Raw genomic sequence first — 13,973 nt, 5'->3', positions numbered from 1 at the left:
AAAGCCTACAGCAACTGTTTCAGCTGTTGCTATGTAATTAAGTTCATGGACATTCAACTCCCTTTGTTTCAAGTCTTTATAATGAGGGTCAGTCTTAATTTTAAAATAATTATTAAAATCTTTCGTAATTATACGTTTACATAGTCCAAATTGTACAGGAAATTGTTTTTTTTTTTTCAACTTGAATAGTTTTTACTTGTTGAAAATGTCTTATAAGTTTCTTAAAAAGCGTAACAAAAGAATGTGCTTCTATTTTCAAACATCTATTTTGTAAACATATAAAGATTACTTATTTATTTACTTAAATATACATATTAAAACTGAAACTGTACTCTGCTGGCACACTATCCCAACAAATCAGTACATAATTCATTAAATAATAATCGTCCTGTTTCTTGTGTTCCCCCTTTCTTTAAAAATATATTGTGAAAGGGGAAGTCAAATGCAGGGTTGTAAAATGTTTTGATCAGTGATAATTTCATCGAATATCTTACCAATGTATTGAATAGAGTATGAATACATAAGTGTTTTTATACAAGCAGATGTCTTCTGTTAAACTATCCTTGTTGTTATCACTCTATTCAGTATTTTATTGGCTTTTGAAGAGAAAGAATTAACATCCTTATGTTATTACTCATTCATGTAGCTTCACCACAACTCTTCCTGTCTCTCAGTCTGAGGTTTTTAAAATCAACTGATTTTTTTTATTGATTTCCAACTGATAACCACACTAAAAGAACATATTACCGTCTTTATTCGAATATTATTAATACCCTGGGCGTTTATTGTTCAGCAAGGGTTTTAGGGTGCGTTTATTCAAGGCTTTTATTGTATTATGGTAACATGTATAATCAAACCTCCTAGATATGTATAAAATACAACAATATCAAGAAGAGAATGATACAGTAAAAATTGTATCAAAATGCTTAGTAAATTGTAGCTCATGTCAATCAATGAATTACTTTACAAATGGAAATGTGTTGTAATACAATGTGGGGCATTTACTTGAGGAGTGAAGCATTTATTCCAAATGATGTTCTATGGTATGGGGAGGGGATGGATGTTTATTTATGGGAGAGGGGCCATATATTAAAAGTAGGGCATTTATTCGAATAAATATGGTATGTACTTTACTACATAACCTTACATCAAATATAGAAAACTGGTGATTAATTTCCAACCTAGCATATTATAATAATTAAATGTCTTTTAATTACCATAGTAAAAAATATTATATAGCCACAAAACTGACAAGGGCCAAGCCATAAAACTTTAGTAACTAATTTTATTTGACTTAATTATGCTAGAGACCTACATAGTTATATCCAGTACAGGCACGAAATCTCTATTAACCCCAAATCAGTCGGCCGACATTTTTCATAAGATTTATGAGGTGTTCAACAATATAGCTAGTAAAGTGATGTTACTGGCTTTTCGGTAACATTATTAGTTAATGCATCCCATATCTCATAAAGGACTACATAATTGTATTTAGAGCTTTCTACTTTGATAAATTTCCTTCCAATTGTTTTTTATTATTAGACCAAAGACACTTTGAAAAAATAAATGATATCGTTTTTTTTAAAAAGGCTTGAAAAGTTTTAATAGTTTTTGTATGGTTACAAGTATCACAAATAAATGCGAAATCCAGTATGTAAGAGTTTTTAAATTTGATTGGTTGGAGGTCAAAATTGTTGATGCATGACTTTCATATTGTAAGCATCGTACATTAATCTTGTACCTTCAGCTTTAGAAACGTAAGAGAGATCACTGTTCTAAAGCTCTGTCTACACTATGAAACTAGTTTGACAAAAAAGTGTGATGTGCCCAAATATGGTAGTGATATGCCCAAATGTGGTAGTGATATGACCTCATCATGTCCATATATGGGCACATCACATTTTTTCGTCACATAAAGTTTGATAGTGTAGACAAGACTTAAGAGGTGGCTTCTACTAATCTTTTTCTGGTTCAGACCTATGGAGTTGTATGCTACGTACGATAAAAAAGCATAACTCTTATTGTATTGTGGATTGATTGACCAAGATTTTATTATATCAATTAAATTATCAATAAAAATATCTGATAAAGCTCTTGATCATCTTTTCTATTTTAGGAATGCCATAAACTTTTTTTGTTTAATGTCTTAATCAATGTAATTATTTCAGTAAAGATAAATTCTTAAGGATTATTGCAAAGATTTAAGAACAACTTCACTGACCAGTGAGCAGCGTCGTCAATTTGAGAAGCACATCTCAAATAGATTTAGATAGGATTGTCTTGAAGTATTTAAGAACGTACAAGCCATCTATCACAGATATCACATTACATTAAACAGATTAAGCATGATTTCAATGGGATTATTCAATTCAATTCATCATTTATTTTAGAATCTTGTATTCGTTTCATTACCGACGAGCTTCTAGGTTTTTACTGTACTGATCTTAATAGTCCTGTGCATTCATCAAGTTGAGCTTATCAAGCATCGCTGTGCCATGAGGTCTTTCTAATTGGGTTCTTTAATCAAATTTTAAACATACCATTACAGATATTCAAGTTATAATTTTTTAATTTTTGGTTATCCGCAACGAAGTTGCAGGATAACCTCTTGTGATTGTACGAAATCATCATCATTTGGTTATCCGCAACGAAGTTGCAGGATAACCTCTTGTGATTGTACGAAATCATCATTGGTTATCCGCAACGAAGTTGCAGGATAACCTCTTGTGATTGTACGAAATCAACCTGTATGATTTTTGTGTAACGCTTTTCTCTAAAACTCGCAAACATAACATTTCGGTAACTATCTTAACATATTGACATTTACGTAACGTCGTCAAGCGAAGCTTTTCATGACGTTTACAATTGCGCAACGTGACTTACGCGCGATTTAACGATTTTGTCGTATTTAACATAGCTCGACAACCAAATAACATTTCAACTTGAAACTTTGCAAAAGTTTAATTTATATCATGCGCTAACTTTCTGTTGAAAAAAAATTCCGTGTTTTACACAAAGTTAGGCGCGCACGCGCATTTAAAATTTCAAAATGCGCAAAATTAATTTCTAATCAACTTTCTACGCGTTTCATGTCGTTTTAAGCATGTCAAAAATTCCCACGCGTGCGCACATTTTTACGTGTGCGGTGCGCACGTAGCATTGAAAACGTATTTTTTTCGCGTGATTTATGTTTTTCCAGCCTTTTCTAGTAATTTTACAAAATTTTAAACAATTTCGACTTAAAGATACGTCATACGAGCACGTCGAATTGGACAATTTGCGCGCGTTTCTTATGAAAAGGTTAAAAAATTCGTTTAAAATATGCCTTTTTTTAAACAGTCGTAATTTCTAAACTAGACGGTCAACTTTTTATGGATGGCATATTCTGGAAGTAGATGAGTTGTAGATATCGGATCAGGTATTAATATGGCTAACCAGACATTGTGACGTCATCGTATGGCCACGCGAATATAAAATTTAGGATTTTTGTATCTTTCGTCATAGCTCATCACATTGAATAGAGCGCATCTCCACTTATCCGTTTTTCATTTTCACCCCGATTTTGATATTGTCTGGGGCAATCAACTATCTTTCGCATGAGTAAAAAATATTTTAATTTTTTTGACGTCATCATGCCTAAAAATTTAAATCACGTGTGGCATCAATTTCATCTTTACAGTAAATTTTAATCTGTTATAGCTCGTAAGAATAAAATGTGATAATCACGATTAAAACTTTTTCTGGAAGCTATTGGATTGTAGATACGAAATTATGTAAAAATGTTGCCAATCGGATGTTGTGACGTCATCATATGGCCAGTTAAATAAAAAAGGTCGTATTTTCATCTTTTGCGTCATAATTCATTACATTTAAAAGAGCGCGCATCAATATTTCACGTATTCAAATTTCTTCTACACGCTAATACGTTGTTGCTGAGATAATTTCCTTTCGGAATTGCTACCTTCGCGTTTCATTTTAAAACCGTCAACATGTTAAAAATTGCAATAAATAGCGGGTCCCGTAATTTCACCTATTCTACACTGTATGTGATATGGATACAGATTATACTGTGTATACTATATGAATTTAAATAATAAAATTCAGCAATAACAACATATCATATTCTTCAGTTCAGGTCATAATGCCAACGTGAACACTTCCTTTTGTCCTCAACCTATCCCCTTAATGTTAATGTTGCACCACTTGCGCGGCGGATAACCAAACTCGTCAAAGTGACGAGTTACATGTCTAGTCTTTTTTTTCATCTTCTTTCTTTCTGTATGATTTTTGTGTAACGCTTTTCTCTAAAACTTGCAAACATAACATTTTGTTAACTATGTTAACATTTTGACATTTATGTAACGTCGTCAAGCGAAGCTTTTCATGATGTTTACAATCGCGCAACGTGACGTACGCGCGATTTAACGATTTTCTCGTATTTAACATATGTCGAAAACCAAATAATATTTTAAAGTGAAACTTTGCAAGAGTTTAATTTATATCATGCGCTAACTTTCTGTTGAAAAAAAATTGCGTGTTTTACACAAAGTTACGCGCGCACGCGCATTTAAAATTTCAAAATGCGCAAAATTAATTCATAATCAACTTTCTACGCGTTTCATGTCGTTTTAAGCATGTCAAAAATTCCCACGCGTGCGCACATTTTTACGTGTGCGGTGCGCACGTAGCATTGAAAACGTATTTTTTTCGCGTGATTTATGTTTTTCCAGCCTTTTCTAGTAATTTTACCAAATTTTAAACAATTTCGACTTAAAGATACGTCATACGAGCACGTCGAATTGGACAATTTGCGCGCGTTTTTTATGAAAACGTTAAAAAATTCGTTTAAAATATGCCTTTTTTAAAACAGTCGTAATTTCTAAACTAGACGGTCAACTTTTTGTGGATGGCATTTTCTGGAAGTAGATGAGTTGTAGATATCGGATCAGGTATTAATATGGCTAACCGGACATTGTGACGTCATCGTATGGCCACGCAAATATAAAATTTAGGATTTTTGTATCTTTCGTCATAGCTCATCACATTGAATAGAGCGCATCTCCACTTATCCGTTCTCCATTTTCACCCCGATTTTGATATTGTCTAGGTCAATCAACTATCTTTCGCATGAGTTAAAAATATTTTAATTTTTTTGACGTCATCGTGCCTAAAAATTTAAATCACGTGTGGCATTAATTTCATCTTTACAGTAAATTTTAATCTGTTATAGGTCGTAAGAATAAAATGTGATAATCACGATTAAAACTTTTTCTGGAAGCTATTGGATTGTAGATACGAAATTATGTAAAAATGTTGCCAATCGGATGTTGTGACGTCATCATATGGCCAGTTAAATAAAAAAGGTCGTATTTTCATCTTTTGCGTCATAATTCATTACATTTAAAAGAGCGCGCATCAATATTTCACGTATTCAAATTTCTTCTACACGCTAATACGTTGTTGCTGAGATAATTTCCTTTCGGAATTGCTACCTTCGCGTTTCATTTTAAAACCGTCAAAATGTTAAAAATTGCAATAAATAGCGGGTCCCGTAATTTCACCTATTCTACACTGTATGTGATATGGATACAGATTATACTGTGTCTACTATATATGAATTTAAATAATAACATTCAGTAATAACAACATATCATATTCTTAAGTTCAGGTCATAATGCCAACGTGAACACTTCCTTTTGTCCTCAACCTATCCCCTTAATGTTAATGTTGCACCACTTGCGCGGCGGATAACCAAACTCGTCAAAGTGACGAGTTACATGTCTAGTCATCTTTTTGGTTATCCGCAACGAAGTTGCAGGATAACCTCTTGTGATTGTACGAAATCATCATCATCATCATCTTTTTCTTAATCTTCTTTCTTTCTGTATGATTTTTGTGTAACGCTTTTCTCTAAAACTTGCAAACATAACATTTTGTTAACTATGTTAACATTTTGACATTTATGTAACGTCGTCAAGCGAAGCTTTTCATGATGTTTACAATCGCGCAACGTGACGTACGCGCGATTTAACGATTTTCTCGTATTTAACATATGTCGAAAACCAAATAACATTTAAAAGTGAAACTTTGCAAAAGTTTAATTTATATCATGCGCTAACCTTCTGTTGAAAAAAAAATGCGTGTTTTACACAAAGTTACGCGCGCACGCGCATTTAAAATTTCAAAATGCGCAAAATTAATTTCTAATCAACTTTCTACGCGTTTCATGTCGGTTTAAGCATTTCAAAAATTCCCACGCATGCGCACAATTTTACGTGTGCGGAGCGCACGTAGCATTGAAAACGTATTTTTTTCGCGTGATTTATGTTTTTCCAGCCTTTTCTAGTAATTTTACCAAATTTTAAACAATTTTGACTTAAAGATACGTCATACGAGCACGTCGAATTGGACAATTTGCGCGCGTTTTTTATGAAAACGTTAAAAAATTCGTTTAAAATATGCCTTTTTTAAAACAGTCGTAATTTCTAAACTAAACGGTCAACTTTTTGTGGATGGCATTTTCTGGAAGTAGATGAGTTGTAGATATTGGATCAGGTATTAATATGGCTAACCGGACATTGTGATGTCATCGTATGGCCACGCAAATATAAAATTTAGGATTTTGTATCTTTCGTCATAGCTCATCACATTGAATAGAGCGTATCTCCACTTATCCGTTTTCCATTTTCACCCCGATTTTGATATTGTCTAGGTCAATCAACTATCTTTCGCATGAGTTAAAAATATTTTAATTTTTTTTACGTCATCGTGCTTAAAAATTTAAATCACGTGTGGCATTAATTTCATCTTTACAGTAAATTTTAATCTGTTATAGCTCGTAAGAATAAAATGTGATAATCACGATTAAAACTTTTTCTGGAAGCTATTGGACTGTAGATACGAAATTATGTAAAAATGTTGCCAATCGGATGTTGTGACGTCATCATATGGCCAGTTAAATAAAAAAGGTCGTATTTTCATCTTTTGCGTCATAATTCATTACATTTAAAAGAGCGCGCATCAATATTTCACGTATTCAAATTTCTTCTACACGCTAATACGTTGTTGCTGAGATAATTTCCTTTCGGAATTGGTACCTTCGCGTTTCATTTTAAAACCGTCAACATGTTAAAAAATTGCAATAAATAGCGGGTCCCGTAATTTCACCTATTCTACACTGTATGTGATATGGATACAGATTATACTGTGTATACTATATATGAATTTAAATAATAAAATTCAGGAATAACAACATATCATATTCTTCAGTTCAGGTCATAATGCCAACGTGAACACTTTCTTTTGTCCTCAACCTATCCCCTTAATGTTAATGTTGCACCACTTGCGCGGCGGATAACCAAACTCGTCAAAGTGACGAGTTACATGTCTAGTTCTTAATCTTCTTTCTTTCTGTATGATTTTTGTGTAACGCTTTTCTCTAAAACTTGCAAACATAACATTTTGTTAACTATGTTAACATTTTGACATTTATGTAACGTCGTCAAGCGAAGCTTTTCATGATGTTTACAATCGCGCAACGTGACGTACGCGCGATTTAACGATTTTCTCGTATTTAACATATGTCGAAAACCAAATAACATTTTAAAGTGAAACTTTGCAAAAGTTTAATTTATATCATGCGCTAACCTTCTGTTGAAAAAAAATTGCGTGTTTTACACAAAGTTACGCGCGCACGCGCATTTAAAATTTCAAAATGCGCAAAATTAATTTCTAATCAACTTTCTACGCGTTTCATGTCGGTTTAAGCATGTCAAAAATTCCCACGCATGCGCACATTTTTACGTGTGCGGAGCGCACGTAGCATTGAAAACGTATTTTTTTCGCGTGATTTATGTTTTTCCAGCCTTTTCTAGTAATTTTACCAAATTTTAAACAATTTTGACTTAAAGATACGTCATACGAGCACGTCGAATTGGACAATTTGCGCGCGTTTTTTATGAAAACGTTAAAAAATTCGTTTAAAATATGCCTTTTTTAAAACAGTCGTAATTTCTAAACTAAACGGTCAACTTTTTGTGGATGGCATTTTCTGGAAGTAGATGAGTTGTAGATATTGGATCAGGTATTAATATGGCTAACCGGACATTGTGATGTCATCGTATGGCCACGCAAATATAAAATTTAGGATTTTGTATCTTTCGTCATAGCTCATCACATTGAATAGAGCGCATCTCCACTTATCCGTTTTCCATTTTCACCCCGATTTTGATATTGTCTAGGTCAATCAACTATCTTTCGCATGAGTTAAAAATATTTTAATTTTTTTTACGTCATCGTGCTTAAAAATTTAAATCACGTGTGGCATTAATTTCATCTTTACAGTAAATTTTAATCTGTTATAGCTCGTAAGAATAAAATGTGATAATCACGATTAAAACTTTTTCTGGAAGCTATTGGACTGTAGATACGAAATTATGTAAAAATGTTGCCAATCGGATGTTGTGACGTCATCATATGGCCAGTTAAATAAAAAAGGTTGTATTTTCATCTTTTGCGTCATAATTCATTACATTTAAACGAGCGCGCATCAATATTTCACGTTTTCAAATTTCTTCTACATGCTAATACGTTGTTGCTGAGATAATTTCCTTTCGGAATTGCTACCTTCGCGTTTCATTTTAAAACCGTCAACATGTTAAAAATTGCAATAAATAGCGGGTCCCGTAATTTCACCTATTCTACACTGTATGTGATATGGATACAGATTATACTGTGTATACTACAGTATATATGAATTTAAACAATAAATTTCAGCAATAACAACATATCATATTCTTCAGTTCAGGTCATAATGCCAACGTGAACACTTCCTTTTGTCCTCAACCTATCCCCTTAATGTTAATGTTGCACCACTTGCGCGGCGGATAACCAAACTCGTCAAAGTGACGAGTTACATGTCTAGTCTACCATTATATACATACTATAGTAAAATAAATTTAACAATATACAAACAGCATGGATGGTGGATGCCAGAATTGTTAGGGTAGATGGCAAGATTTTTAAACAGTGATAGGAGGTTACATTCTGAGTCCTGTATTATGTGTTGGTACATGGAAGCTTTAGAAATGGACTGTGTATACCAGTATTAATTAATATTTAACTAGGCCATCACACTTTTACTACTTCAATACATGCATGCAAAAATACATCATTTAAAAAATATTAAACAATTGATCCTTTTAAAGCTAATTTAGTATTTAAAATAACTTAAAATCACCAATAACAACAATTTCTATAATTTCATTCATTATATTCAAACATAAAATGTATATACACGATGATCAGTCAAGTATGACAATGATGTGTTTTTCTTTATTGTTAAGGAATTTGTTTAATTTGTATCAAGTAAGTATTTCTATTATGTAGTTAAATCACATTTCCTCAGGGGATTATGTAAATTTAAGTATGAAGAATCATGATGTCTCGCATGCCACGCTGTCAAATTATATCTATAAAATAATCATATATACAAACAACTGATGAATAACCCATCATATCATTTCAAACAGTTCTAAATTAACTGACGTTCTCTTGGATAGTTTTAAATTGTCGTACAGGAATAAGTACCTTGCAGCTATTAATATTACTTCTCATTTCATCATATTTTCTATAATATTGTGTAACAACTGTTCATTATTTTCATCATTGTTTTATAAATGATTTGTTAGTTTTAAATGTTTGCTGAAAGCTATTAGACATTGACATTTCTATAAAATAGTAAAAGGTTAGCAGCATAAAACATGAAAAATACCTGTAAATACACATTTCTAAACAGTTTTTCCTTTTAATTTTTTTAACTGACTAAAACTGATGTTATACTGACTGTAAAACTGATGTTATACAAGATAAGGAATTTCACTCTTCACTGGTTATTCTGATTAACTGTGCATTCAATTCAATTCAATTCATTTCCACAATACACAATAACATACAGGATAATAAATACAATCAAGTAATCATTAATACAAATACGAAAAGAAAAAAAAACAAAACATAAACTAATAATAACAAGGCCAACAGCCATAAGTCGCGTGCTAAAACGCATAGTGATACCGGACCGACAGACAGACCGACCGACCGACATAGTGAACTATAGAGTCGCATCCACACGACTAAAAACTGTATGCTTGTCTGAGTTACTGTTCTATAAATGAATATGAATAATACTATCACAGGGATTTCAACAGTTTTTTAATCGAGCGAACACTTAAACATACTGTCAAAAGGGGTCAGCACACACATAACATCTAGTGCTCTGCCTGGACCTCCCCTGTGTTAATTTCAAACTTCAATTTCATACTTGTTATTATGTTGTTTGTGTTCTCTGTTTACCATCTAATATTTAAGCGTGGTTCCCACTAGCGACGCAACACAAGGACGTAACGCAACGCAAGTGAATTGACCAATCACAAGCGATGGCTTATTCGCTTGTGATTGCTAACTGTCTATAACTTCGCTTGTCATTGGTTAAAACGCTTGCGTTGCGTTTACGTCCTTGCGTTACGTTCTAGTGGGAACCAAGCTTTAAGAATGAACATATAATTAGCTTTGTCTTGTTATTTGTTTATTATAATAAATCATTGTTGGGTCTACACAAATTGGAATTCATTTTTATGATCACTAAAAAGGCTATTGAGTCTACTTGACAAGAAAAATGAAGTATTTGCAGTTATAACGTTTATAAATGATGTAAAAATCTATGACATCAATTTTGGATATCTTTTTATAAATTCATTATTAATGTATACTGTACATATTTTCACTCACATGAACTAAACCAGGTTGTCAAAACCATGCTGTTTTACCCTCAGTGACAAAAACAATGAATTATTTGTAATTTTCCAAACATCAATGAATTAACTAAACAATAAAACTCGCGAGAGATAAATTGATTTAACTGATAAATTTTCACAATGAATCTTTATCTATGCATTTACTTAATTCTCTACAACGTTCTATGGAGAGAGATTTATCATTTTTATGGCTTTTGAAATGATCTGAAAAGTTATTCAATAAAAAAGGGTATTATTACAAGTCCTTTGGGATGCTATTTATTCTTGATGACTATTCATTTCATTATAGCCTTCCTGCTTATTTCATTTACTATAGTTCACTAGGAATAGTATACTATATAATGCGTGCAGTGTAATAAAAATGCCATGTACTATTTATTGTTTTATTTTTATATTTACATTTTCTTGTTTTTATATTATTATTAGGTTATATGCATTATCATGCATATAACCTCTTGATTCTGTCAAAATCTTTATTTATTTATTCTTTCCTTAGCACTATTTTGTCCGTGAATTATCTTGATATCAGTTTCATCTATCTAAGTCAATTTTTCAGAGTATATTCCTTATGGCCAGGAATCGATGTGGTTATATTTTCACGATGCGTAATCAAAAATTACGCGGTCTACGCGCGATTTTACGAAATCACGTTTGTAATCATATCTTCACAAGCATGAATCACAATTAAACAAAATTTGGTACTCATAAATTTCAGGTCATATTTCATCATATGGCAATACAATTACGTGCGTAGCGCATATAACGCTTGCGTACGCGCGCTTAAAATGTTCAAAATTGTCAAAATTTATTTTCGATGAAATTAGAGTACGTTTCAGGCAATTTTAAGCGTTTAAAAAATTGCCATGAGTGCGCAGATTTTTGCATGCGCACTGCGCGTTATACGTTAATGCGCACTCTTTTTGTCCGATTTCGGTTGTACAACCTTTCTTTAATAATATCATCATATTTTATTCACTTTTCAACGCGTAATTGCCTTATACGAGCACGTCAAAAGTGACAGGCTACGCACGTGTAAGTTAACAAAATGGTGAAAATATGCTAAATTTTAAAATTAATATAGATCGTCAGAATGCTCGGGAACACATATTTTTTATTTAATTTTCTTGAAGTGTATGTATCTTATGTATGATTTATTATTAAACTAAGGGAACAAAAGTTGATTAAGCCATAATTAATTGCATATTAAATTTAAAAAAATTCATTTCGACAATCAAACAAATTATGACATTTTCTTAGGCCAAAATAACAAACTTAACATTAACTTTCTTCCTTCAAAAGTTCATATATTAAAGTTAAAAGTATATAGTTTGACAGTGCATCATTTTTGTACATTTTTAGAGATGTCATCATAGTAAAAAATTATAATTCATTGCGGTATGTAATAATCTATCTGCACCAAAGTGGTTACTGCATAGTAAATACACGGAGGAATTTTTCTACAATTTTTAGTCAGTTGTGTATGGCTCGGTGGTGTGTGCTCGTGTCTATGGCACTCAAGGTACCGAGATCGAGTCTCACCTTGGGAAACGAAATAAATTTTTTTTTTTATTATCCGTATTGTTTGTTCAAATTTATTTCTTAGTGTATATATTATACACATGATTTATAATGAAATCTAGATAAAAAATAACTTATGTCTTTATTATTATGTAACAGCAAATGTGGTTTATGACATTATACGCAGAGGGATCTTTGATCGGATTGTGATACCGGCTATTGTATTCGCGTTAGCAAGGTCCTATCATATATTATATATTATTTAAAGAATCTGAGAAAATCAATGAATCAAAATATCTTTTAAAAATAAATTATCTTTATTTTAATAATCAATGCATATAACCTATAATTCGTCATAGTGACGAATTAAATCTAGTTATTATTTATTATTTTATCTAGAACTTTTGACAATTTTAGGTTGTGTAACAATTTTGATTCACAAATCCAAAGTGAATAAATTAATAAAGTAAATTTTATCAAAAAATAATTTGTCAAAATAATCATTAATTGTTTATTTTTGTAATTTTTCTAGAATGGTTCTAAACATCTTCAACAAGGTATGATGTCACAGATCACATGCGGCATTATTCTCATCAGTCTTCGTTTATATCTGATGGGAAACACAACACCAGAGTTCTCTCCGTCCGACAATCCTGCCTCTGATTCAAATAGTTCTCTAACAAGATCATTGACTTTCCACTATCTTCCTGCGTTTAATATATGGCTCATGCTATGCCCGTACAAACTGAGCTTTGATTGGTCGATGGAAGCTGTACCTTTGATTACGTCGCTTCTAGACATACGCAATATGGCTACGGTTTCTATGTATATAATACTTGTTTACACTGTAATATATTGTGTACATGGACTTGATGCGTTGCAACAACCGTCATCTCCAATTTCTATTCACAAGCAATCTGAATCTTTTAATAAAGTACATTTAAAACTTTCTAACGGTCATAAAAATAATCATCATTATGATTCAAAGGGTAATGGGCATTATAAAGGAGAAATTGCTTTGCGCAAACGATGTTCGCCTTATCGGTTAAATCAAGAAATTGGTGCTTTATCATTCTTAGATATATTTTCATCAGAAAAAATTTATATAAAAAACGAAGAGCGTAGATCGTTAAACGTGATGCTAATCGGTTTATCACTACTAGTCTTTCCGTTTCTTCCTGCAACAAATTTATTTTTCTACGTTGGATTTGTCGTTGCCGAACGAATTTTGTACATTCCAAGCATGGGACTTTGTCTATTGGTCGCCGAAGGTTCTTATCAACTCTGGAAACGAAACCAAGAAACAGGAAAAAAGTTGATTGTTTTAGCATCCATCTTTATTTTGGTACTATTTGGCTTTCGAACAATAATACGAAACCGGGATTGGCATAATGAGGAGGCCCTCTATAGATCAGGAATTGATATTAATCCAGCAAAAGGTAAAATAATCATTTTGCTCAACATATATCTGTATATTTTGAAAGACTAATTAAAAGAATATATTATTATGCAAGCTGGTTTGTTGCATTATAAAGTTTATTTTAATACATTATATAGCTCCAGCCATATTGTGTAATGAAAACCATATGTCTATTGCAATTATTGTAATAATCGCATAAAAGAGACGCCAAATATAGTGAA

General features: G+C 32.1%; 1 protein-coding gene across 1 annotated transcript in view; it reads left to right on the top strand.

Moving 5' to 3' along the window:
* The window catches only part of LOC140040610 (protein O-mannosyl-transferase TMTC2-like), a 70,780-nt gene that overhangs the window by 41,255 nt on the left and 15,552 nt on the right, over positions 1–13,973 (top strand). The window contains exon 3 of the mRNA XM_072086668.1: positions 12,865–13,771. Coding sequence (XP_071942769.1) covers positions 12,865–13,771 — 907 coding nt within the window. The remainder of the gene's footprint in view (positions 1–12,864; positions 13,772–13,973) is intronic.

The sequence above is a fragment of the Antedon mediterranea genome, chromosome 2 (assembly GCF_964355755.1).
Source record: "Antedon mediterranea chromosome 2, ecAntMedi1.1, whole genome shotgun sequence".
NCBI classification, from domain to species: Eukaryota; Metazoa; Echinodermata; class Crinoidea; order Comatulida; family Antedonidae; genus Antedon; species Antedon mediterranea.
Note: the sequence above shows the minus strand (reverse complement) of the source record. Positions and strands in the feature narration are given on the sequence as shown.